The following is a 27,966-nucleotide window of genomic DNA, read 5'->3' as shown; positions in this document are numbered from 1 at the left end:
TCTACTTCTAGTTCTACTCTAGTTCAGTTGTGCATGCTGTGTTCTAATTAATTAAAATCAAGCCTTGTCTACTGCAAGACCAAGTAGATATCAGATTATCACCTTTATCCTTGGGCTTGGCAACCTGACCATTGCAGAAATGTTTTGGGGTGAGAAAATTGTGGCTTTCCACATGTTCAGTATTTATTGTACATTAAATTAATGGTTAAACATTGAGTCAGAAAAATATCAAGAATGAAGATTGGTACATCATGCAGAGATGCCAAGTTCAAAGACCAGCTATGCGTGAGATTTTCTGTTAATCTGAGTGAGATCACAGTCATTGTGTACAATTGAATTGGGGATAGGCTGTGAATGTGATGCTGATGTATCATGTAGTTGCTTGAGACAGAGATTTGAGGGGATGAGTCCAAAATGCTTGAGTCTCACGCATGATGCATGAGACTTGGTAGCTCTGATCACATGTCATGCTAACTTTGATAAGTATTAATGATCAATGCACTAAACAGAATTTAACTGTTAAAAAGTAAAATCTGTCTCTGTGCTGCCTTCTATTTGGCCTAGCCTAGCCGCCCTAGACCAAAAGCTTCGGTCTCTGTTTTGTTGGTTGTTCAGCTGAACTTCGTTGGCTTCACTCACCAAATACAGAGACAAAAGTTCTAGCGCGATCTGTACAGGGGACTCAATGGCCATATGTTTATGTACTTAAGATCGGATAAAACGGGGAAGTGAATTTGCGCGAAAGCCGAGGTAAGTCACTGTTTTTGTTCCTTTTAACTTCATTTTTCTCCGTTTTTTGGCAATTAATGCCAAGAGGGAATATAAATTTGCACTCTGGTCACTATATTTTTCGAAATTTTTATTCATTAAAGACAAAAATTGAAAAGCCCCGACGGGGGGATTTTGCATTGCAAGTCCCCTAATGGTGGCTGCACGATAGCGAGCCGTCTGTGTACGAGCAGAAAAAAAAAATGTTAAAAAAATCCTCAAAACAGACGGCTGCCAGCTGTCTAAGCCACCCTAGGACTGGTTTTTGGACGCTATAAATTGAGCTTGCGCTTGTGAATGTTTACGATACGATCGAATGGAGTCGAGTGCAGTTAAAGGTCAAGTCCACCTCAGAAAAATGTTGATTTGAATCAATAGAGAAAAATCAGACAAGCACAATGCTGAAAATTTCATCAAAACCGGATGTAAAACAAGAAAGTTGTGGCATTTTAAAGTTTCAACAAAATAGTTATGAACGAGCCAGTTACATCCAAATGAGAGAGTCGATGATGTCACTCACTCAGTATTTCTTTTGTTTTTTATTGTTTGAATTATACAATATTTCAATTTTTACGAATTTGACGATTAGGACCTCCTTGCCTGAAGCACAAAATGTTAAAATAATGGAATTCCACGTGTTCAGGGAGGAATGAAACTTCATTTCACATGACAATGACAGAAAAATAACAATATTTTATATTGCATAGGAATAAAATACAAAAGAAATAAACTTTGAAATAGTGAGTGATGTCATCAACTCTCTCATTTGGATATGTAACTGGCTCGTTCATATAACTATTTTGTTGAAAATAAGCGAAACTTTAAAATGCCATAACTTTCTTATTTTACATCCGATATTGATGTAATTTTCAGTGTTATGCTTGCTGAATTTTTCTCTTTTTATTCAAATCAAGTTTTTGTTGGGTTGGACTTGTCCTTTAAGTAGGATAGACATGAATGATTATATACATACTACATAGAGAAGTGAGATTGTATTTTGTGGCTAGCAAGTATTTGTATTTTGTTGAGATTTTGGAGTAATTTCTGTTGCTGTTATGTGCATTTTGAGGAAAAATACATTTTCTGTGATTTTCCTTTTGAAAAGCCACTTTAAGACAAAAGGCCATTTCCGTGAATTCCATTCGTTTTTCTCAATCACGGAAAATCACTGCCATGTCCCTACATAATAAATGGGTATTAAACAACAACAAGAGAAAGGTTATCGATATTACTAGTGGCAAAAAACATGCGATTATCAACAAGACTAGCGATAAAATCCAGAAAACTGGTCAGTTTCAACTCTTCAATAAAAAAAGTTAAAGGCATGCTCTGACAGGTATGAATCTGGGCGCATCTTGGTCTAGTGGTTCTGACTCTTGCCTTCCAAGCAGAGGATCTTGGGTTCGAATCCTAGCCATGGCGTATTTTCCTTCAGCAAGAAATTTATCCACACAGCCACACAGCTGCACTCAACCCAGGTGAGGTAAATGGGTACCGGCAGGAAGTAATTCCTCAAAAAAGCTGTGGGCACCAGAATCGGTAGACTAGCTTAGCAGGGGTAATATAGGAGCACCTTGAGCACCTAGCAAGGTGGATATGTGCACCATACAATTCCTTTATTATTATCATTATGTTTTTATTATATATAGTCTAAAGCATTCTCATTGTTATTTCATTTGCACTGCACCAACATTTGGCTCTGACCCATTTCTGTACTGTTTGTTAATGTTTACTTTGGCTATTATCCTCCTTAGGCCTAAATGGTAGAAAAGATGTCAGAAAATCCAGACCAAAGAAGAGATGATTATTCCTTTCTACCCTATGTAGATAAGATGGAAAGTGATGAATTAAATCTCTCTTTTCTTTTCTCCTTTTGTTTTAATTTATGCAGGACTGACAATAGAACCAGGGAAGCACTATTCCCAGACTGTGGATCAGTCTTTTCATGTTTCCATGGCAGCACTTGATACGAGGGAAAAGTCAGGTTAGCATGGAGCACTGCAATCATCATTTATCATCATCATCAATATCATCTCATGATCATTGTCATCATCATCATCTAGACATCGTTATCAATATCATCGTCATATTTATCATAATCATCACCATCATCATTATCAGCTCATGATATCATCTTTAGCTAAGACATCATCACTGTCGTCATCTAGGTAATCTGATATCATCATCTTCATCATCATTTTTTATCATCGTCGTTGTCGTCATCTTCATTATCACATCATCATCTTCATCATCATATCATCACCATCATGTTCATCTTCTACATCATCATCATTATCATCATCATCACCACCATCATTGTCATCACCATCATCTTTATCTCTGTTATCATTGTATTGTCACATTTTTGCCATTCGTACTGACCCTTTTCGACTTGTACTGTTTTGAATCAGCAATTTTATCATGTTTTTGCATTATATTTTATTGACAATGTTGATGATGATTCATTTAGGAACATTTTGATCATAATTTACACCATGTCCTATTATATAGGACAAGTCCACCCCCAGCAAAATGTTGGTTTGAATGAAAAGAGAAAAATCAAACAAGTAATACTGAAAATCTAATAAAAAATTGATGTAAAATAAGAAAGTTATGACATTTTTTAGTATTGCTTTTTCACGAAATAGTTTACATTCACATCCTGTTCGGTATGAAAATGAGGAGACTGATGACATCATCTACTCACTGTATCTTTTGTATTTTTTTGTCTTCATGAAGTATGAAAAATTCTAATTTTCTCCTCATTGTCATGTGAAACAATGTTTTATATCCCTCCCTTAACATTATCACTGCTTTGATGGTTTTGTGTCCTTATTGTCAAATCTGTAAAAATTAAAATATTGTACAATTCAAAGAGTAAAAAACAAAAGAAATAGTGAGTGAAGGACATCAATGCTCTCATTTGCATATTACTGAGTTGTGCATATAGCTGTTTGTGTTATGTGGAAAAATAAGCAAAAATTTAAAGTGTCATAGTTTTTTATTGTACATCCGATTTTGATGAAATTTTCATTGTTCTGCTGAGATTTTTCTCTTTTTATCAAATCAACATTTTTCTGCGATGGACTTGACCTTTATTTTAATCATGCTGTACATTAAATTTTGCAGAAAGGAAACTAAAAGCAATTAATCCTAAGTTCATGGACAAGAAATTGCAAATGTTTAATTAAAAAAAAAGTATTTTAAATGCTTAAAGGCAAAAAAGTTTTATTTGTTATTCATTTCTCAAAATTTCGATTGTACATGTATCTGCTCATGTAATGATAACTATAAAACCTGTGAGAATTCATCATATTTTGTTATTTTTTCATAATTTTTTCCCTAGTTACAGAGAAATTTGCAATGTTCTTTGTTTGGTGGTAAAAGATTTTATTGTTTAGTTTTATAACTGTATGCAAAGTACTTTTGACAATTTGCCATTCTATCTCAAGTAGATAGTGTTACTTTTGGAGCCCAAAGTCACTTTAGGGCGTAGATCAGTTAGTGACCTGATTCAGGCTCTCATAATGAATTTTAGCATGTCTCAACACAAAATAGTAACCTTCATTTGAACTTTCATTACAGGTATAACGCAGCTGTTAGTGCGCCATGAGAAAGCAGAGTTTCTCCTTTGCACTCTACAATACGGTGATGATATACCGTATCCATACCTTCAACAAACTCTCAATCTCAACTTGTCTGAGGGTTCGGAAATTAGCTTCTACTCAGAGGGCAAAGGTTAGTATAAAAGCTTGTTTGGGTATCTTTTAAGCTTCTGAGACATTGTTACTAGATTGATTGAATTTATAATTGTGAATTGTCAAGTTTGGTTTTGTGACAAAGCACATGAGCACCTCTCCCATGTACATGTATTTAATGGATACAATGAATTACATGTACCAACTTTTGATAATACATGGTTGTCAAAGATATCATTTCATAAACTTCTAATATATAATGTGTTGGTTATCCATAGATAAAATAATTTTTTAATTTGTGGAGACCATGGCATATTTACTGCCTTTATTACTGGACAAATGTGAGGTTACAAATTCAAAACATAAACATCATATATCCATTTATAGCTATGTTATTGTTTGATTAATTTTCATCAAACCCTCATGAAAAATGTTTCTCTATCATTACATCAAGAAAAGGAAAATCGGAAAGGAGAAGTTGAAAAAATAATTGATTACCTTTAATAATGTTTATCTTATTTTATTTCATTAAAAAGCAAGATATTGATATTGTCCATTGTAAAGGGTATCTGTTCTGTTCAAGGGAAATTATCCATGATCAAATTTAATACCATACTGCTTTAATACACAGATATTAAAAGTTTATCATGATTTTTGGGGGCCAGTACAAGGGGTATTGAGGCTCTTTGAAAGGTAAGACATTAGGTTAAATTAAGCTTTTGTTTTATAACTGTACCATTCCCATGTAATACCTCTATAATAATGCAATGTTTTTTCATCATCAAGGAACGATTCATCTGACTGGTTACCTAGTAACCGATGAACCAATCATGGAGGATCCTGGTCTGATAGCAGAAGCTCGTAATCTCCTGGTTGGATCTGATGAGGAAGAGGACTACGATAGCGACGACGATGATGATGAGGAGGAGGAGGAGTATTCTGATTCAGACATGGAAAGCTCTTCATCGCAAGGTAAAGAGCACCTCACTCTGACGGTGCAATTGGCTGTGATTAGTTTTCGAAAGAAATTGTGGTAGGATGTTTGTTAAATTGCCACTTTGTCTATGCCTGTATCATCAACTTCCCATTCCATGTCATCCAACATGTTCTAATCTTTGTTGGTCCAAAACCAGTTTATATAGTACAAATTTTGTCTCATTTCGGATTATTATTATATTAATTTGGTATAACACTGCATCATATTTTCATTTGATGAAGTGCAGAGTGATTATCAGACTAAGTGGTGATTACACCATCATATCAGAATTGTATGAATTGGGTATTATACCAAACTATAATGTCCACCAAACCGCAATTATACCAAATTGATTGTAGACTGATTTTGTTTAGCCCATGTGACATTAGACTATCTGATACTTGTAAATAGACCAACTACTTGAATGGCCTTGTAAATATTTTACAAATAATGAATGTGTATGAGTGCAATGGACAGAATTCTTCATGAGGTGAAATATGAAATGATCCATTCAACGAGGCGTATCCGAGTTGAATGGATCGTTATTTCACTCTCGCCAAATGAAGTATTCTGTCCAAAAAAATTTCATTATTTTGTTTATCTGACACCCTAATTTTTTTTTTAATATGAAATTCATGAATTTTGATGCAAAAGATACTCATGCAGTGCGAGTTTGGTCTGTTGATTGTTATGTCATTACTACATGCGCACTGCTGGTGCCTGCAGCTGCAGTCTCGGTGCGCAAGTGCAATGGACAAAATCTAATGGATCCAAAATTGCAAGATGAATGGATCCAAAATTGCACGGTTGATGACGTCATTGCGAAAAAGGCTGAATGAACGATATCAAACAACCAATCAAATTACAAGGATCTATCTAGGTGTCATATAAAAATTAACATGTCTACAAGATAAATGCTTCCATACATCCTGTATGTTGAATGAATAGGAATATCAAAGAGAGTGACATGGGCCTTGTAGTTCTAGACAATGGCGGAGGGCAGAGAATAGCAGTGATAATGTGGATTGCCTTTGTACTGAAAAACTTGTAATGTGTACTTACAAGTGGAATACAATTACTTGTAAATACTGGCATTGTCTGAGGTTGTATGTAGGGACAGTGATTTTCCGTTTCTAAAAATTGCCTTTTCCGTTTCAGAAAATCTCAAATTCCGTTTCAGCATGTCTGGAAACGGAAATTCCGTTTCCCCATAGACTTTGTGTACAAGAAAAATTGACAATTCCGTTTACGTAGAAAACCAATACACAACGAGTAGCGATGTCAAAATGCTAGCGCTGCTCAAAATTTGCATCTACCAATGTACTAACATCGCTTTAAAATCCATTTTAATCGAAGAGATTCGAGCTAAAAAAGAAATTAGGGAAACATAATCAACATAAATATATTCTCACCTTTCATATTATTAGCATTATTTTAATGTTAAATGGGATTTTATCGCTGATTTGGGGACTTTTCGGACATCGTTTGGAGCAGTCGACGACTTCCGAATATCCGCCATTTTGGATTTGATGAATCACCGTGATCATTATATTATGACCGAACGCAGAGGGCTAGGGCAGCAACACACGGCAGGATTCTGCCTTCTATGCGGACGTAAGTGTAAACTAATTTGGATACGATCGAGTGATGGAGAGTGTAGTTACGACGATGTGTTGATTGTCATGATTGTTGTTGCAAAGTGAGATCGTGTTTTTTCAGTTGATATTAGTATTTTGTTGAGGATTTGGGATTAATTTCTGTTGCTTTTTTGTGCATTTTGAGAAAAAACGTGTTTTCCGTGATTTTCCGTTTGAAAAGCCACTTTCCGTTTCAAACAGCCGATTCCATGAATTCCGTCCGTTTTCCGCGATCGCGGAAAATCACTGTCCCTAGGTGTGTAAAAGAGATCCATGCTTTTAGCTGGATTATGTTTTCAAAATTGTGTATTTGCAATGGCTGATCAAAGATTTGGTAGAAAGGAAGCTTCTACCTGAGTTTTATTCTCCATATCTCAAGCATCATTTCAAAAGAAATTTCATCCAATTAAAAATCTTATAATTGCAGGGTGAATATATTTCCTTGTGTGTTTATTTTTTTAGATGTCTCGTGTAACTGGCAGGATCTAATTAATGATTTTGAGGGTGAGGATGATGATGACAGTGAAGAAGAAGAATGGACTCCAGAATCAGGTGAGAGGTCAAAGGTCATAACTGCACCTAATAATGAGACACATTACACCGAATACTAATTCAAAGAAAAAATATCCTAAAAGCAAAATGTCTGTTGGCTATTATCATCATTTGATCGACTGATTTATAGTTAGCTTCTAATGACCCAGAATCTTTTAACAATTTTTTTTTTAAAGTTGCCAGCTTATAGTGACAATGCGAAGGCCGTAGGTTGGGGGCATAGGCGGCGGAAGCGGGGGAGACAGGGGGTACCTGTCCCCCCCCTAAATTCAAGGTGGATGGACGGTTCCCCCCTAAAATTTGTTTTGATAACCTTTTTTTTTTTTTTTGCTTGTCAAATTTTTTACCTGTGTCCATCCCAAAATTTCTGGTGGACCCCTCCCTTTAATTTTTTTGGCTTCCGCCGCCAATGGTTGGGGGTGCATAATAATAAGGCAGAGGAGTTCCTACACTGGCAAGCAAAATGAAGTGTATACCCCTTCTTCTGCTTTCAACAGCTGATTTTCCAAACTGTAGTTCCACCTCCACAGGATGTGCACTTTCCCATGCTCAAACCAACCTATGTCCTTGAATGCAATATCTAATTCTATGCAAATTCATTTTCATAACTTGTATTTACTTTTTTGCATCCTGGGAGCATTTAACAGAGCTGCCAAGTAGTACTGATTTTCCGTATTTAGTACTGAAAATAGAGAAGAATACTGATGGTTTCATGCAAAATACTCATTTCTTAAAGGGGAAGTCCACCCTGAAGAAAACTTTGTTGTAAAAATAGCATAAAAAATAGTAAAAAATATTGGTGAAGGTTTGAGGAAAATCCGTTAAAGAATAAGAAAGTTATTAGAGTTCAAAGTTTTGGATTTGTGACGTCATAAACGAGCAGCTGTCCCGTGTGTTATGTAATATAAAATGCATGAATTTCAAATTTTATATGGTTGCTGGTGACTTAATTTTGTTTTCTATTCATGATCGGGTGTGAAATGATTTGTCTATTGATATACAAAAGGTACAGTAAACACCATTTTCAATTTTCTGAGAAAATGACATTTCATTGATTTTTTACCATTCGCCATGTAGGAATGCTGCTCGCATATGACGTCACAAATCAAATAATTGAAATTCTAATAACTTTTTAATTATTTGATGAATTTTTCTCAAACCTTCGTCAATATTTTTTATTATTTTTTCTGCTATTTTTACAATAAACTTTTTGCCAGGGTGAACTTCCCCTTTAAGTTTCAGGTTATGTGTTGTCCTATGGCATTCCTGTGAAAATACTAATTTCCTCACCAAAATACTGATTTTCAGCCTTGAAAATACTGAAATGTTCTTGTTCAGGTTTGAAGCTTTGATTTAATAAAAGAAATAGTGATTTTCACTTACATTGGCTTAGAATTATTATGAGTGAAAATCACTGAATGTTGCTTCATGAAAATACTCCACCTAAATGGATCATTATGATTTGTATGAGTAATGCATCGGTCCATTATATAAATCAGCTCTTAAATTTAAAAAATGAATTATTTTATCCATATTTTCTCTTTAAAACCAGCAAAGAAAAGTGCAAAGAAAGCAGTGAAAGAAAAGAAAAGGAAATCTCAAGATGATTCTATATCTGATGATATGACTCTTTCAGCTTACAAGAAAAAGAGAAAGGGTAAGTAAACAGCTAACATTGTACATTATAAAAGAGTATCTTTACTCTTTTCAACTATGGATAGCCAGTGAAACCATAATTTGCAATCTAGAATGCTTTTCAGAGTAAATTAGTATTTTCGCTTTCTTCATTCGTGGTGAATTTACAATTTTACTATGTGTAGGCGGGAAAGTTTCTTCAATATCCAAATGTTGGTGTTTCCATTATTAAATGAAGCTTGACATGTTAGTGAATTTGAAACCACATGTGTGATCGTTTTCATAGATTTCACTAGTCGATCCTTGTGAAATCTGGAAAATATTAGTGCCTATGATACAGCAGTATTTTACCAAATGCATAAAGCAGGGGGGGGGGAGCTTTTTCTAGGCAACCTATATACTTTAGTTTGTGTATTGAATTGAGTAAGACGAAATCACTTGATGTTTCTTTTTATTTCTTTTAATGCACCATAGTATTGCTTATATAGGTAATTTAATAAAAAAATTATATTATACAAGTTGCATTTTGTTTCATTCTTGCTGTGGGCAAAGGCTTTTTTTTATTTGTATAACCTTATTTCTCAGAATGTTTTGTTCTTGATTGGTACGATTTCCTTTTCTTTTTTAGCGGCTGTACAGGCAGAAACATTGTCCAAAATGGAAATAGCTGCTGATGAAGGTGGTAATGAAGAGGATGATGAAGAGGAGGAGGAGGATGGAGATTTCAATCCAGTCCTTGATATGGAAGCCGAAGAGAGTGATGATGAAGATGATGATGAAGAGGATGATGAGGAAGACGAAGAGGATTATGAAGAGGAGGAAGAAGGTTAGAGCATAGAAAGATATATACTTATATGACCTTTGAAGGTTTTTGTGGTGGTATGGATAACATGGAAGGGGCTTAACTCTATTTGACTAGTCCTGGGATGGACTGTCTGTATTGTAGAATGAAGAAAAGTTTCTGTTTCTGCTGGGGGTGGGGTAACTCCTAGGAACTCGGCAAAGCAGCTTTCTGCTGTATCAACGCCAAGCTGGTATATATAACCAAATAATGCATATGAAATATTGATGACAATGATTCATATTGACAACATAAATGAAAGTGATGTTTTAAGTTGATGACAATATGAATTATTAAGTTGGAATTGAAAGACAAGAGTAAGTCATTCTTTTTCTCAACTTCCAATTGAATTTTTGATTTCTCTCTTTTTACTTCTCTTTATTCCACCATTCAAACAGTCCATTTCAGGACTTACCACTAGGTGGACAGTATACGTCTTCCATAGTGGTTTTTCATGTTTCTCAGTTTAGACATAGTGGTTGATTTCGACTTGTGATTAACACCAGAGAATCATCAACTCAATATTTTGAATTTTAGAAATATTTCACATGGTGTGGTATTGTATTTTCTATTTTTGTTTCTATTCACAGAGGAGAAGTCCAAACCTTCTCCAAAGAAGAAAGCTCAAACTCCGAAAGGCAAAGAAGGGAAATCACCTAAGGCAAGCCCTCAAAAGGTAAGTGCCATTCAGCTTCATTTTCTAATCCAGACTGAGGATTCATCTAGCATGAATATGTGTGTTCCTCCAAATAAAACAGAGTATCAAAAACTCTCATTAGAAAATTGATGGTGAGATGGATGGATGGATGAAAAGACGGATTGATTGAATTATTAATGAATCAAGCTATCACATTTGTAATTAGATCACCTTCATATTGGTTATGGTGCTAGAAACTTTCAATTGAAAATTCAAAGAATTTTACATCTCACGTAATCAGCATTTTCCTTCTACATCTTCAGTGGCAAGAACTTCCAGGCTTATATTTGGTTGTACAAGTAACAACTCTAATTTGCTCTATAATATAGGATAAAGATGAGAGTGCATTAATTGCAATGTAAGATAACGCAGGAAAATATCAGTTTTATGAATTTGTTACATCAAAAGACAATGCTGATGGTGCCGTTCATCAGGTGACAAGCAATATTGAGTTGTTCATTTTTTGGGGTCAGGCTCCCCAAAAGATGGAAGAGTTTCATGTCACATGACCAAGGTCAAAGGTCATTAAGGGTCAATGAACTTAGACCATGTTGGGGAATCAACATCAAAATCTTAACCTAAGGTTAAGTTTTTGAAATGTCATCATAACTTAGAAAATATATGGACCTAGTTCATAAAACTTGGACTTAACAAGAGTAAACAAGTATCACTAAACATCCTGTGCGCATTTTAGGTCACATGACCAAGGTCAAAGGTCAATGAACTTTGGCCATAATGGGGGTATCTGTTGAATTACCATCATAACTTTGAAAGTATGTTGGTCTAGTTCATAAAACTTGGACATAAGAGTAATCAAGTATCACTGAACATCCTGTGCGCATTTCAGGTCACATGATGAAGGTCAAAGGTCATGTAAGGTCAATAAACTTTGGCCACATTGGGGGTATTTGCTAAATTACCATCATATCTCTGTAAGTGTATTGGTCTAGTTCATAAAACGTGGACATAAGAGTAACCAAGTATCACTGAACATCTTGTGCAAGTTATAGTAGTTTTCAAAGTCAGCACTGCTGCTATATTGAATCGCGTGATGCAGGTGAGACGGCCAGAGGCATTCCACTTGTTGAAATTTATAGGATAAAGATGAGAGTGCATTAATTGCAATGTAACACAGGAAAATATCAGTTTTATGAATTTGTTGCATCAAAAGACAATGCTGATGGTGCCGTTCATCAGGTGACAAGCAATGTGATTGGAACCAGTCAATATTGAGTTGTTCATTTTTTTTTGGTCAGGCTTCCCAAAAGATGGAGGAGGCGGAATCTGAAGAAAAGACTGAATCCCCTCTCAAAAAGAAAAAGAAGAAGAAGAAACAGCAGCAGGAGGAAGTGAAGGTTAGTCATATCTTTCTCAAATATTCATATTTGGGGGTTATTCGTTCTTTGGGTTTGCAAGGAAAGAAACTAGGAAAATTTATATTATTACGTATATTATGAAGTATATTACCTCAGGAAGCAATTTTGAACTCTTCCGATTGAGAGTGTCAATTTATAATAATACTCAACTTTTCCTTCTTAAGTGTAATCCTCCTTTTAAGAAAGGAATAACTCTATTTCCCATGCAGCGTCGGAATTACACGGGGGCGACGGGCGATTTCGCCCCCATGACAGCCCAAATCGCCCCTAAAAATTCTCAAAACCCAATGGTTTTGGGCGATTCTAAAATAAATAATCGCCCCAAACCATTGGGTTTTGAGAAATAAAATACCATCGACAATGCAAAAAATACTTCACACAATTAAGTTCCCCGGCGGCGGAGCAAGCGCATCTTTTATATCGCCCTTGCCAGCTTCAAGTTGCAATATCCGAGCCTTCCGCAACACCGGAAGCTTCGCGATCGTAAATAAACGCGCAATGCAATATGGGATGCGGAGTACGCATAGTCTTTAGCACAGGCTTTTTAGAATTGTTGACGCACTTGCCGCATGGCTTATGTATATGTATGCGTGCACGATTAGACTGCACAGCTGGTAACGAGACCACATGCATCGTGCGGTATGTGTACTAGGCGGTGTAAGCAATCAGCTGGTGATTGTGACAGCTCTGCTTATCGACATCGTCGAGTCGGAGTGCGAGATGGATAAGCAGCGAAGCCATATCGTACATGTATAAATTTAAATATCTGGAAAGCTAAAATCAAGTAACTTTCAATTTACGATAAGCACAGTTTCAAATTGCCAAGTGCGTCCTTTTTCAATAGCATGGTTTCTTCATACTTCACCATGTGCAATATCTAATGCACACATTTCCCATTCGGGATATCACAATTCTGTGATATCGTAATTGTAATTGCTCAGGAAATAAATCCCTGTTCACAGCACATACGATGTGCAAGTCTTTTATCCTCACAGTCGCTGTCTTTGCTTGTCAAAACGGAGCCTTAATAATCCAAAATCACTTCGCTTATAGTTGTGAATTATAACTTTTTAATTTCTTTCTTGAAGAGGGGTAAATATCAGACAATAAATCATCAAACAAGGCTCAATCTAAAAAAAATGGACTCCGTGCGCTTGAGTGTGGTACTTGCATGCTGTTAGCTAGCCAGTTAGAGCTCAAGTTCTCTGCCAGAGCTCTGGGTGAGAATTCTATCAGTAATGGCCTAAGTGATGGTGATTTTCTGTTTCAGATAGAGTTTAGATTTCATGTTAATTTTTGAAAACTGTCAAAACACTTTATGATTTCTTCATTGTGATTAATATTTAAGTTATTAATGAATACATTTTCACCGATTTTAGACTCTCCCAGAATGAAAGGAATTTTCTGTGGAGATCTGCGTTTTCAAAATAACTTGCGAAAAACTTAAGGTACATGAACCTACAATATTATGTACATAGCCTGTGGCTATGTGTCGGAATTTGAATAGACTGAGTAAGATATTGATTTCATTTCTTTAACATAATTTATATGCAATCCAAGTGCACTTCATAGTCACAATCACACACAAACACTCACCCACACCCGTGATTCTAACCATGAAAATTTTTTTTTTTTTTTAAATTTATTATTTGATCTGAATTCTCTCTCTCCCTCTCTCCTTTATGTTTGTTTTATTCATTAATTTTATTTAGATTTTTTTTTTGGGGGGGTTCATTGTTCATGGTTCATTAAAGATGAAAAATAAATAAGCCCATGTGTGTGTGGTTGTAAAGGGGATGTGGAGTGAGGGTGTCAAAACACACTTAAACATTTAAATCTGATTTCTTAAATGTTTGAATAAGCCATTTGGGGCCTCGATTGGCTCAAATCTGAAGTGTGTGAAGCTGATTATTGTAAGGCCTGTAGGGCATTCCCCCACCACCGGGAGATAAAAAAAATGTTCTGAGCTGTTAGGCGTCACAGTGAGTCTCGTAATGTCAAAAGGTAATTGCTGATATGCGATAAAAAAAGTAGCCCCATGAATTTGAAAATAGCCCCAAGATATTCAGTGGTAGCCCCAATGTAAAAAAAAAGTAGCCCCTAAAAAAAAAAATTAATTCCTACCCTGCTCCCATGTTTATTTTGCATATTTTCATCTTTCATGTCTGTGAAATATAATGTAAATTAAAGGAGAATGAAACCATTGGAACAAGATAGCTTGTGTGAAAAACAGAAAAATCAAAGAAACAGATCAACGAAAGTTTGAGAAAAATCGGACAAATAATGAGAAAGTTATGAGCATTTGAATATTGCGATCACTAATGCTATGGAGATAGCAAATTGGCAATGCGACAAAGATGTGTGATGTCACCTGTGAACAACTCTCCCCATTACTTAAGTATATATTTCACTAGAATTGCCTCTTTTATCACATCTATCCATAAATCATGTGTTCTGTCTACATGAGGGCATGTAATACATATTTTTTAAGAATACATCATAGATAAAGAGTTTGTTTCATCATAAGAAAAAGCAAAAAGAGACATTTTGAGGGTATTTTATAGTCCACCAAAGGGATAGTTGTTCATCAGTGACATCACACATCCTTGTCGCATTGCCAATGTGAGGATCTCCATAGCATTAGTGATTGCAATATTCAAATGCTCATAACTTTCTCACTATTTGTCCGATTTTTCTCAAACTTTCTTTATTCTTATTCTTTGATTTTTCTGTTTCTACACAAGCCTATTTGTTCCAAAGGTTTCATTCCCCTTTAAGAATTCATCCCATCTTTAGTTAACATTTGTTAGATTCTTTACCTTTGTCAAATAGAGTTTGAACGGTGTACATCAGAATCTTTTTAAAATGCTAGCACCCCTGTCTATTCACATCCCCACTCTCTATTTGATGAAAAAAAAATGTATGGCTTTGTCATTATTTTTTTTCTTTGTTTAATGAATCCAGGAAGACGAGAGCAAAGAAGAAGTAGATCTACCTCTGAAGAATCTTAAAACTAATAATAAAGAGAATATTGAAGTTCAAAAGAAGGCTAAACCTGCCAAGAAGGAACAAACACCAGCTAAACAAGTTAGTATTAATAACACATTTCATTTGCAATGTATGGTGAAATTGACTCTTGCAAAAGTAGCATCAGTTTTTCATTTCTATGAAGACATTGTGGATAAAATTACCTGGGGGTTTATGGTGAATATGTTCCAGAAATGCAACCCAGAGTCCTGGAAAGCTAATAAGAAGCCCCTAAACTTCCCATAGGGTGCAATGTTAACTGATAATTTTTTCTTGGGTTAGTGACATAGTATTGTGATACTGCTTATAGTTTAAACAATTCAGATCAAAAGTAGAGATTGTATGTAAGTTTGAGAATTGGTTTTGGGTTTTGGTTTTGACTCAGATTTTCCTTTGGAAACATTGTCTCTGGTCAATAAAAAAAATGTCCTGACATATATATATGTCTTTCCCTGGATGTCTGGATATTTATGGGAATTATTGAGATTAATTGAGCGTCGTGGCCCAGTGGATTAGTCTCCGGACTTCGAAATAGAGGGTCGTGGGTTCAAATCCCAGCCATGGCGTAATTTCCTTCAGCAAGGAATTAATCCTCAGTGTGCTGCACTCAACCTAGGTGAGGTAAATGGGCACCGGCAGGGAGCAATTCTTCAAAAGCTGTGTGCACCTGAATAGGTAGCCTAGCTTAGCCTGGTAATTATAATAGCAGGGCCGGCTGGGAGAACAGTTTTCGGAACTAAAGTGGCTACCCTGGGTAAATATACCGTTAATATTAACCCTAAAAAGACTGGGGGGGCTGATTCAGCCCCCCCTCGACATTTTTCGCGATAAATCCGCTGCGCAAAATTTTTTGACCGCGTTGCTCACTGACTTTTTACTTTCAAGTCTCGCGCAACTTTTGAGACCAAAATTGTGACCCCCGGGTACACGGTTCCAAAATTACGCAACATTTCGTAAGTGCATGCAGACCCAAAATTACTCAAAAACGTGAATTTGTGTACAAATCCAATGCAAATAGTGTTCTTGGCCAAAATTCATAAATGTTTCATTATTTTTCCTTTTACTGCTTAAAATCAATTAATTTTATCTTGTTTATGGTCAAAATAAAGTCCCTGACAATTTCCATTGAAAAAACAATAAAAAACAAAAAGTCCAAAAACAAAGAAATACATAAGAAATTTAGAAAACAATAGAATACATTAGAAAATAAATTTGATTTTGAAATTTTTTAAAAATCAATTTGATCAGATGCCTATCTTGAGTATGTGAAATAAAAATTAGCATTTCAGGGGCATTATTTTATTAATTAGAGCAAACTTATGATTTTACGCATAAATTAGAATAATTAATGAGACATGAGATTTTTTGCCGAATCTGATGTTATAGTTTTGTAGATAATGCCATGGGTAACGCGTGTGCCAATTTTCGTCGCGATTGCGCGATCAACGGCCGAGATCATAAGGGGGGGCTGAATCAGCCCTCCCCCCCGTCTTTTTAGACGTCGAAATAGCCCAGTCTATTTAGGGTTAAAGGACAAGTCCACACCAACAAAAACTTGATTTGAATAAAAAGAGAAAAATTCAACAAGCATAACACTGAAAATTTCATCAAAATCGGATGTAAAATAAGAAAGTTATGGCATTTTAAAGTTTCGCTTATTTTCAACAAAATAGTAACATGAACAAGCCAGTTACCTCCAAATAAGAGAGTTGATGACATCACTCACTCACTATTTCTTTTGTATTTAATTATGTGAAATGTGAAATATTTTGATTTTCTCGTCATTGTCATGTGAAATGAAGTTTCATTCCTCCCTGAACACGTGGAATTCCATATTTTGACATTTGTGCTTCAGGCAAAGAGGTCCTAATCATCAAATTCGTAAAAATTGAAATATTGTATAATTCAAACAATAAAACACAAAAGAAATAGTGAGTGAGTGACGTCATCAACTCTCTCATTTGGATGTAACTGGCTCGTTCATATATAACTATTTTGTTGAAAAATAAGCGAAACTTTGAAATGTCATAACTTATTTTACATCCGATTTTGATAAAATTTTCAGTATTGTGCTTGCCTGATTTTTCTCTATTGATTCAAATCAACATTTTCTGAGGTGGACTTGACCTTTAATACTATAGGATGTGTCATCTGTTTGAGTTTGAGATTTAACGTGAAGTAATCAAACACTACTTTGATAGTGCAACAATTAACATAAAAGTACTTACTGGTTGCGGTAAAACATTTTTAAAAGTCATAGAAGTTTATTGAGAAACATAATCAGGAAGTCTGTTCAATAAAAATGAAAAATCAATAAAATCTTCACTCGGGAACAATACCCAGGAAGTCAAGTCCATTGTTGAGCGCTGTGAGTCATCATACCTTTTCTAGAAGAGCTCTTCTTAAAGTCACAGGGGCTAGGTCAAAAGTTAATCCCTTTCTCTATTCTGGATATTCTTGTCAGATTATCAAGTTTTTGTACTTCTGGAACCCTTAAAAGTCTGTACAGGTCAACACGAACAATACCCATTAATACATGAACCATCGGAAGTGTTCAAGTCTAAGTAAAAATAAAAGAAAATATATGCTATGTGATAGAATATTCCCTAAGGAAAGTTTGCTTCTAAAAATTTTCTCTCAACATGTTTAGGTGAAGAATGATATTTTGTACAGAACCTAGATTAAATTGTTAGTTTTGATTGTTGATAAGGAATTACGATCAGGAATGAAAGGGAATGAAAAAAAAACACAAAAAAAACACATACACACTCTGAGTTTACATTTGGCTTGGATCAACATATGTAAGTATAAATGTACTTTTTGTGCAAATGTCTACTTCCCTCTCTTTTTTTCAGAAAATTCAGAAAATAAAGTTACAATCAGGAACAACGATTGAAGACCTGAAAACCGGAGAGGGGAAGTTGGCTAAGCCAGGCAAGAAGGTATGTGTATCTTCATTTGAAGGCCAAAAGGGTTGGCTCATTTAGAGAATGATTATGTAATATAGGTCACATGGCCAAAGGTCATAGAGATGTAAATGTTAGGTAGGTTATCAATTTCCACCATGTGTAGGGGAAGGCGGGGTAAGTTGAGCATAGGGGCAAGTTGAGCCACCAGCCCCAGGCCAATAATGAATGAGTCAGACATTGTGGTGGTGTCATGTATTGATGACCCATAGCATAACCCCTTACCCCACCATATTGTTTTCAACTTTGAAACAAAAAGTAGTTTTTTAGAGGGAAAAATATGAATTTCAGCCAAAAAAGTAAAAAAGAGTGTGAAATAGATAAGTGCTTTATAAACACACATGTCTTTAAATATCATAAAGACATGATAACAACATTATTAGTCCAGGTATGGATCTTCATTCTTGTCATAGTCTTTTATATGATGGATGCATAATAAATGTGTGGATGCAAAATTATCACACTAAGTTCAGACTGGGGTAAGTTGAGCCAAACAGCATGGGGCAAGTTGAGCCATGGTAATTCCTATGGTGATGTATCTTAAAAAACAAACAAACCTTAAAAATCGATTGAAATGCTGGCTGAAAGGAGCAAATTTGCATGACTGCTCTTTTCCTTTTAAAGGATGTAAGTATTTATAGAGAATTGGCAAGTGAAAAGACTTTAAACAAAAAAATTGACATGCTGGTTCTCCCCTCATACATTTTGTACATAGTTTTTGTGGCTCAACTTACCCCAGAAGGTGGCTCAAACTTACCCCATATATGGGGCAAGTTGAGCCATTTGACATCGTTTTTTTCAAAGGTCACGATGACTTTCAGTGTGGGGATAGAAAGTTATATATAGGTGGAAAATATTTCAGAAGAATTAAATTTCAAGGCAAGGTACTTATTTCGACAAGATTATTAATCATATCAATTCTAACATGCAAAAAGCAAAAACTGTCACAACTTACCCTGCCTTCCCCTAGTCATGAAAAGGACTGTTGGGTGACCTTTCTTTGGCTGATTGTAGCTTTGAATAGAACTTACATCAGCATTTCGCTCAGTGTATTCTGATCGTCATCAGGATGAGGATGTCTGAGAATGCTTGGGTATATACAGTTGGGACCAGCACCAATCCGAATAAGGGATTTATCCGGATCTGGGAGACCCAATATTAAATACACGCAGCTGCTGCCTCAGCTTCCCAATGGCGGTAGCTACATGTTATCTATTGTAGTGGGCATACGGACAGTATTCAATGCAATGTCAGTGCAAATTATAGATGGTATTTTTACAGAAATGAAATCGATCGATGGCCAAAACTTTTGGATAATTTACCTGCTAAAATGATTGAGGTATATATCGAGCATACCACGAAAGAAAGAGAATGAATGACTTGATGAAAGTAAGTTTTACAATTACATCATCGCGGCGTGTATCGCAGCTTCGCAATGTCAGCCATTGTGATACTGACTGTAGGCTCAAACATGATAGATGGCGCTGTCCGTATTGAGGCCTGGGGTTAGCTAGCAAGACATACATTGTTTAACCCGGGAAAGAACATAATGAAATATTTGCGCTGCGCCCTGATTTAAGTTCTTTTAGTGATTTGGGTGAGTCAAAAAAATGAAAAATATTGTTGTGGGTAGATTATATTTGAAAATATATGTTTAATCACAGAGAGTTTGTGTATAGGATTGAGTTTAGATTGAAATCTCATTTCCTCATGTGATAGATTGAATTGAAAAAAAAATCTCAGCAAGTGTACGTCCGGATAATAGAGAGATCCGGATAAGGGGAGGCCGGATAAGAGAGGTCGGACTGTATAGCAAAACAACACAGGATGGTGAACATGATTGTTATTACTGTTTGACCAATAGGAAGACAGGAAGGTGATTGGTCAGTTGGGGTAGTTGATTGCTATACGTCAGAGGTGGCTGTCATCACTGATTGAGTACTCCCTCTTGACCTGTTCTTAGAACAGACTGGATGACTGAAGGGTGATGGAATGACTTGAATGAATGAAGTGGAGATGCATGGGTTGGTCTGTGATGGACCTTGTGTGGTTCATTTTTGACAGGGGCATCCAAGAATGGTATTGAGTGGTTCTTCTCCCTTACCATTTTGAATTTGATCTTTGGTTGAGGTTGGTGAAGAAAAGCTTGTAGGCTGTCTTTATCATGTTTCCAAAAAGTATTATCTATTTATCTGAGCATATCTTAGCCAGAGTTTGAGTGAGAGGACAACTTACTTAATTGCTGCTGACTCAATGTTCCATGTAGATGTTTGGGACTATAGGGGATAGGGGTGATCCCATGGCTACTCATTCTTGTTGCTTGTAGAAGCTGCCTCGCCATTGAAAGGAAATTGACTCAAGACAGGTTCATTGCAGGTCGTGAATTTGGTCAAATGATAAAGATGTGTATTCTGGTATGGAAGAGTCCTCTTGGAGTTTCCTCTTGATAAGGTTGCAAGCTTCTCAGACTGGGACGCTGGTGAAAAGTAACTCCTCATCGATGCTGACCAGACTGTCTTCTGATGTGATGGAGGTCTCGGAGTTTGCTGATGAAATGTGAGGAGTTTATGACATGTGTGACGACTTTCCTACTAGTGGTTGCAGAATAGTTGCTTGAACACTAGCTACATTTTAAGTTGGTGACCATCTGGTAGAAATGATTGGTGAAAGCTGGTTCCCATTCCTGTGGATCTTATGCTGGCCAAAGAAGATAGGGTATGTGGAAGATGTCTTTAGGTTGAAGTATGGTTTTTGTGGTATGACATAGGCCTTGTTTAGAGTGAGTAGCTTTGAGGTTGATTTTCCTCTCTGTTACTTGTGTAGGATCCATGGTAGGTGGGTATACGTGTCAGAAATTTTGCTGTCATATTCGTCCTTGCTCATGATGACCATCACATTCCCCATGTCAGCTGGCAAGCTGCGGATTGCTGGATCATTGTTACTTTGACTGCAGCCTGCTATTCCCGAGTTATATGAGGTATTGGGTCTTGGAGAGTGTCTAAGTAACCAGTAATCTGATGATATCAGCAGCAGATCTGTCTAACATTCTTTGGAGGAACAGCAAAGTTGAGGCCTCATTAAAGAAAAAGTTCCCGTCATCGTAAATTGTTCAGTCAGTGAGATCTATGACAGTTTTAGTAGATGACTAGGCTTGGTTGGGAGTATGAGTAGTGGTTGCCATGCTAACTTCCTTCAGGATGTGTTCTGCCCGGTGAGATTTAACAAGAGCTTTGAGTTGCAACCCAGGAGGGTCAATTTGTGAATTTCAACATCTTTTTATTAAATGTTCTTGATATGAGCAAACCACTTGTATGAACTACAAATTTCTCATGTGCTTATATGGGAGTAAATGGTGTTTGGACTAGATTTGGGTGGTGCAAGGTTGATAGGTTAAAAAGATAAAGGTTGATATATCTTTAGCAATTTTCTTTCTAGTGTGTTAAGTACTGTATTGAATTATCATGAACGTAAGTCTTCACAAGTTTGCGAAAAATTTATCCAAAATATATTTTTATAGGTTTTTTTTACTCACTCTGTAAAAGTAAGAAGGAAAAATTAATGATTTTATTATTTTTTAGTTCCAAAATTCATGAAAGTTAAGCAACCATTTTGTAGCAGTCACTCTGAACAGTATGGAAGCCATTGCATACTTCATACAGGAATACAGTCTTGACCTAACCGTTTCATATTTTGATTTGAAGGTATTCATGTACTACCGTGGAGTATTAGCTAGCAACCAGAAAGAGTTTGATTCCAAGCTATCAGGGAAACCATTCATGTTTGGTCTTGGTAAAGGTGAAGTCATCAAAGGATGGGATGCCGGTATAATTGGTAAGATTTTATTATTAGAATTGTTATTTCCTCATGAAAGAGAAAAATATTTTGTTGTATTTCATGTTTTTATTGACAGGGTACTCAGTTGTAAATAAATTATATATTTGTAATAAATATCAGAGTCATATTTGTATATTGAATAAAACACTATTTTGATTTTGATCTTTATTATTCTTCTTGAAAGGAAATGTATTTTTATTTATTTATTTACTTATTAGAACGTATTTAATCAGGTACAAAAGATCAGTATAAAACTGTTTTTCATCAATGACCTGATGAAAACAAAGAACAATATAAATCATCATATCATACATGAAAATAAAGTCAAGATCTAAGTCAAAGATAACAATACTTAGTAACATAAATGAACAAATATTGTTACTTAAATGATAATATGAATCAAATTAACTAAAATATTTTAAGTTATCAAAAGGGAACAGTTACTCATTTTAAAACTACTAATTTTAAAATTTATTTGCTGATGAAAACACTGAACAATGAAATAACTATGGCATTATATTAATGACAATCAGTTATAGATGTCTAACTATAAAATATCAAAGGGTTAAGATCACTACAAGTAATAGCAACGTGACAACAATGTTAAAGAGGAATAGGAGAATTGTATATTACAACAAATGAAATATAAGTAAGGGTTATTATGGACAAAATCATTGGATTATTAATACTATCTGGAAAGAACTTAAAAGTATAGGAATATCGGTATTAACCATGGTAACATGAAAAGTAGGGAGAGGTGAAGATGCATTCATGTGCTCAGTGATTGTGACAGCCATTGTGAGTCGAAAACTGACATGGTATCATAGAAAATACATTTTTTAAAGGATAATTTGAAAGAATTTAGTAAGAACATTTTTTATGATTGATTTCTTTTTGTTTTCTGTTTCCAATGTAGGAATGAAAGTAGGGGGCAAGCGTCGGTTGACAGTTCCACCATCTCAAGCGTAAGTAGATAACATTGCATGTACGATGCCATGAAATTTAGTAAGTTGGTTCATACTTGTGGTTATCAGCAATATATTATCATCATTGTGAGTGCCTCACTCAGTGTCTGGTTGGAATACTTCCCAGGGGGTAGAAAATGTGGCTTTATTGTGTGTAAACAACCCTAATTTGATCTGATGACTGAAGTAATATATGTTTTGTGCCTTTTCCCCACTGTAGGTGGTTGCTGGAGGCTCTTTGGAGGTCAAGGTCACAGTTCATTAAAGATCAAGTCCACCTCAAAAAAATGTTGAATCAGACAAGCACAATGCTGAAAATGTAATCAAAATCGGATGTAAAATAAGAAAGTTAGGACATTTCAAAGTTTCGCTTATTTTTCACAAAGTACATATGAACGAGTCAGTTACATCCAAATGAGAGAGTCGATGATGTCACTCACTATTTCTTTTTATTGTTTGAATTAAACAATATTTCAATTTTTACGAATTTGACAGTAAGGACCTTCTTGCCTGAACCACAAAATGTTAAAATAATGGAATTCCACGGGTTCAGGGAGGAATGAAACTTCATTTCACATGACAAGAAAATCTTTAATATTTCATTTTTCATATAATAAAAAACAAAAGAAATAGTGAGTGAGTGATGTCATCAGTTCCCTCATTTGCATACCGACAGAGTTGTGCATATAACTGTTATGTGAAATGAAGCGAAACTTTAAAATGTAATAACTTTCTTATTTTACATCCGATTTTGATGAAATTTTCAGCGTTATGCTTGTTGGATTTTTCTCTTTTTATTCAAATCAATTTTTTGTTGGGATGGACTTGTCCTTTGAATGCCTCACTCTAAGGATAATTGAAAACTGAGATGGATTGTCTTTTAATTTTGGTTCATGTGTGCCTACAAGAGGGACAATGATCTGTTCAGATTGGATGTCATGAGGTCATAGGTCACAATTGTTATTGTATCATTATCTGTGAGAATATCTATCGTGAAGATGTTGCTATTGCTCTGGCAATCTTGTTGAAAATGATGATCATCTATGTTATATGATTTTCATTGTTATAATAAGTGACAACCCCTCTTCCTCGGAGGCCCCCCCCCCCCCCCCCCCCCCGGCCTAGATAGGGTTAATGAATTATTTTCTATAATTCAATCAAAATTGACAGCAAAATCATGACTTGATCATGCACAAAATTAGCATGTATGAATGCTAATTCAGGCCTTGTTTCAGCCCATGCCCATCAGGCAATATCCTGTCTTGCTACCCTCAAAATTTCATTTTATCGACAGTGGTTCCAAGGTGATTTCTTAAAAACAAAAATCCCTAGGGCTCACTGTGATATTAAAATGATTTTTAATTTGTTTCTGCATATCTTTACAGGTATGGATCACAGAGAATTGGACCCATCCCACCAAACAGCACCCTCATCTTTGATGTTGAACTCAAAGCAGTCAGGTAACTCACCAAGAGACATTGCTGAATCAATAACAACAATGTGGGTCATTTCAGCAAGAACAGGGTTAAGAAGAGTAGGACTACTGTGAGAGGATTGGATTACTTGCTGAAGTTGTAGGACAAGTCAAAGATCTTAGACAACTCATTCGTTAGTCCTCCTACTTGGACAATTTGATTGACAACTTAAAGGCATTTGAAATATTTCTATACAGTGCCCAGTGAAAGACACAAGTCAGCTATCAAGGACAAATTGGTTTAACAAGTGAACAATTCATCAGGGGCTTTCCCAATGCGAAGGACAAGAAATTAGGTGTGGGCAACGAAAGGACAAGTCAATTATCTTGGATATCTATTCCAGTATTGAATACTTGCTCAATATGACACAGATTTCAGCGTCGGTAAGAGGCCAATGTATCAGGGACAAAAATGTTGTGGAGTGATGTGCAATGTGTCTGAGAAGCAGGATACAAGTACCTGTTGATACTATAGCACTATTCAACCCAGAACAATAGACTAAGTGTACTTATAATCTTATCAAATCTGGCTTCTGACACATTCCCCAATAAGTCAATTTATCTATTTTTCTCCTTCAAAAATGCAATCTTCACTGAAGCTTTCCAGCGAATTTGCTGAGAATGAGATTGTCAGTTGAGAATGTGAAAGTCAGTTGTTTGCAGCACACAATACTCAAGAAATGGCAGGCTTGATCATTTTACATCTAACGATTTCAACTAAATTATAAAAAAAAATACTCTTTTTGAACCTGCAAAGGTTCTCCACACTAATGAGATTTCTAATTAAATATGGTAGGTGGACTAGTCAAAAAGTAAACATTATATTATAAGATATTGTTTGCATTGAAGGGTAATCTTTAACAAGCAGCAGGTGTATTTACTCTTGGAAGGCATTCTCTGCAAAATAAAAACAATACTTCAATAAGGATGATATTTTTGATATATTGATTACACCTACAGCAAATAATAAATTTTCTAAATTTCCATGACGAAATATGCATTTGAATCTTCTGAAATCTTGAATGTTTGGAACTGTTGGTATCATGTGTCACTGTGTCATCGTCCATGATAATAGAAGTACATGTAGTAAATTTTACTCAATTTTGATATTTGGCCTTGTTAAGAGTTGGATGAGGTTTGCTGATTAATGGATTTGCCTGAAATTAATCCATTCAACTTTCTTAGGATTATATATGCAGAGTATCAAATTATTTGAACATTGGATCATCATGTGGATGTTTCATAAAGTTGTTAAATCATGCGTAACTGGAACATGTTCTGAAATGATTAGTCAGTTACATAGGAAAAAAAATTGTTTAACACAAGAAGGGATGCCCAGTCATGCATAGGGTCATTTGTAACATATGAACAGCTTAATGAAACCATCAGTCAGCATCATAGCAAATACACAGAGGAGTATTATTTTGATGGGAAAAAAAATAAAAGAAAAATCACTCATTAATTTTAGTGTCCAGATAATCCAACTACATCATATTAAAGACTACCCTGTTGGATACAGTGTTTACTTATAGTAGCCATACCTTCTCTGAACATATAGGGGTAACTTGTGTCGAGGTGCAAGTGTTTGTCGCCCAGCAGTGATCTGCCAACATGATAACTACTGTTGTATTGTAGATTTTGACTTGATGCTGCATCATATGATTACCTTGACACCAACCATTGAAGGCTGAGGTACTATCTATGGTACATTTCATGCAAAGTTCTCACGATCGTTGGAAATCAAAATCACGTTTATAGGATCCACTTAAACACTTGTCAAGAACCCTAAACTTGATCATTGTAAAATGATTGAATGAAGAATGTTACTAAGTTACACATATTTTATATGTGTGTTGATTGTGTGTTAGGCGGTTCTAACCTTGAACCACCACTGAATGGAGGTTTACAAACTCGATAAAATCACTTTATTCATAGTAAATAATTGATTTGATCTCTGTCGTTGACATTTTAGTCTAAACACATTAAGCACAGCTATCATATTTTGTCATTGTTTCTGTACTATCAGTTCTCATTTTAGAAAATGTTATTTTGTTTTAATACTACATGTATTTGTGACCTGTAAAATGTATACTACATGGAATGTACATCATGTAGTGGTATGTTTATTATTATTTTGTAAGAAATATAAGAGGAAGTGACAGGAAAAATAAAAAGAGAAAAAAAATTTGCTTTACGTATTATCTTCCAACACGATTGTTGTGTATCCTTTTATAAGATAGCACATGAGATATTTTGTAGAAGTTGTATAATTCCCATGAACAAATCACAAATTTGCCTAGGGCCAATTGCCCTTCTGCAAGTATATCTCAAACTTGAATGAAAGGTCATCATCCAATATATTGTCAAATAGACATCTTCACTATGGCACCAATCTCTCATGACATATTGCAAAGTTCATTCAAGTTTAGCTTTTTTGAGCTGCAAGAGGAATTACCTCATCAAGTAATAGGCAAACTCAAATTAATCGATCTTGGGGTATGGATTGACGTGCAATCTTTTATTTGTTTTTTGCTTTCTATCTTCCAGCAGCTTTATTGCATTGCTTCCTCAGAGCGAGGCTTTGATGTTCCATGCCATTTTCCAAAAGGCAGAGATAAGAAAGAAAACTTTTGCAACTCTTGAGAACAAATTCGCATTGCCAGTTGACTATTCATGAGACATTGTAATAAATTTAGAGTTGATATATTGGTCTGTAATAACTTCATTGAGATCCCCCCCTTCAAAAAAAAAATACGAAAAGGATATTATGAAAAAATATGTAGGGAAAAAAATAACTTTCATTTTTAAAACATTTTCTCATGATGACAAACTTTTATAAAGTTGCATTTGCCACCCCTCATCCTTAACACCTGTCACAGCACAGTCCTTTTAGGGATGTAAGGATTCTTTTCATATCCCATGGCAGAGAGGCATAATATATAATTACATGTACCTATACAAGGCATTTTAACATAATAAAAGTCATATTTCGCTCGCAACTTTCAATTCGAGACCAACAAGGTAAATATTTGCCATGTTGCCCTCTCCTGGCTTTGTCCATAGGAATCCTGTACAAAACAGAAGGCAATATTGGCTATATTTCTGCTAGTGTGCTTGGGCAGTAGGAGCCGATTTTAATCGCTAGTTTCCGTACTTCAGAAATCTGGCTGGAACCAGTTTATGAACCAATGCATTGTAGACAATGCGCGGCATGGCCAGTGCATACACTAACGTAACCCGAGCGCAAGATTTCTACGCCTTGAGTGTATGTGCGTGCCATGCATGATGCGTGACTGCACTTTTACAATTTACGTCACAATTGCTTATTAACCCTAAAAAGACTGGGGGGGGGCTGATTCAGCCCCCCCCTCGACATTTTTCGCGATAAATCTGCCGCGCAAAATTTTTTGACCGTGTGGCTCGCTGACTTTTTACTTTCAAGTCTCGCGCAACTTTTGAGACCAAAATTGTGGCCCCTGGGTACGCGGTTCCAAAATTATGCAACATTTAGTAAGTGCAT

At 35.6% G+C, this 27,966-nt stretch overlaps 1 protein-coding gene across 1 annotated transcript; it reads left to right on the top strand.

Annotated features, from left to right (window-relative positions):
- The first annotated feature begins 60 nt into the window (after positions 1-60).
- Positions 61-26,325, top strand: LOC121416321 (46 kDa FK506-binding nuclear protein-like). Its single transcript, XM_041609875.1, has 14 exons — positions 61-149; positions 2,660-2,752; positions 4,354-4,506; positions 5,253-5,438; positions 7,542-7,631; positions 9,184-9,288; positions 9,895-10,092; positions 10,698-10,783; positions 12,061-12,159; positions 15,145-15,267; positions 18,063-18,149; positions 21,875-22,004; positions 22,924-22,972; positions 24,358-26,325. Exons 1-14 carry the CDS (start codon positions 140-142, stop codon positions 24,434-24,436), a joined length of 1,488 nt encoding a protein of 495 aa, XP_041465809.1. The 5' UTR covers positions 61-139; the 3' UTR covers positions 24,437-26,325.
- Positions 26,326-27,966: the final 1,641 nt, after the last annotated feature.

The sequence above is a fragment of the Lytechinus variegatus genome, chromosome 5 (assembly GCF_018143015.1).
Source record: "Lytechinus variegatus isolate NC3 chromosome 5, Lvar_3.0, whole genome shotgun sequence".
Lineage (NCBI taxonomy): Eukaryota > Metazoa > Echinodermata > Echinoidea > Temnopleuroida > Toxopneustidae > Lytechinus > Lytechinus variegatus.
The sequence above is the reverse complement of the archived record's forward strand: the minus strand, read 5'-3'. Positions and strand labels throughout refer to the sequence as shown.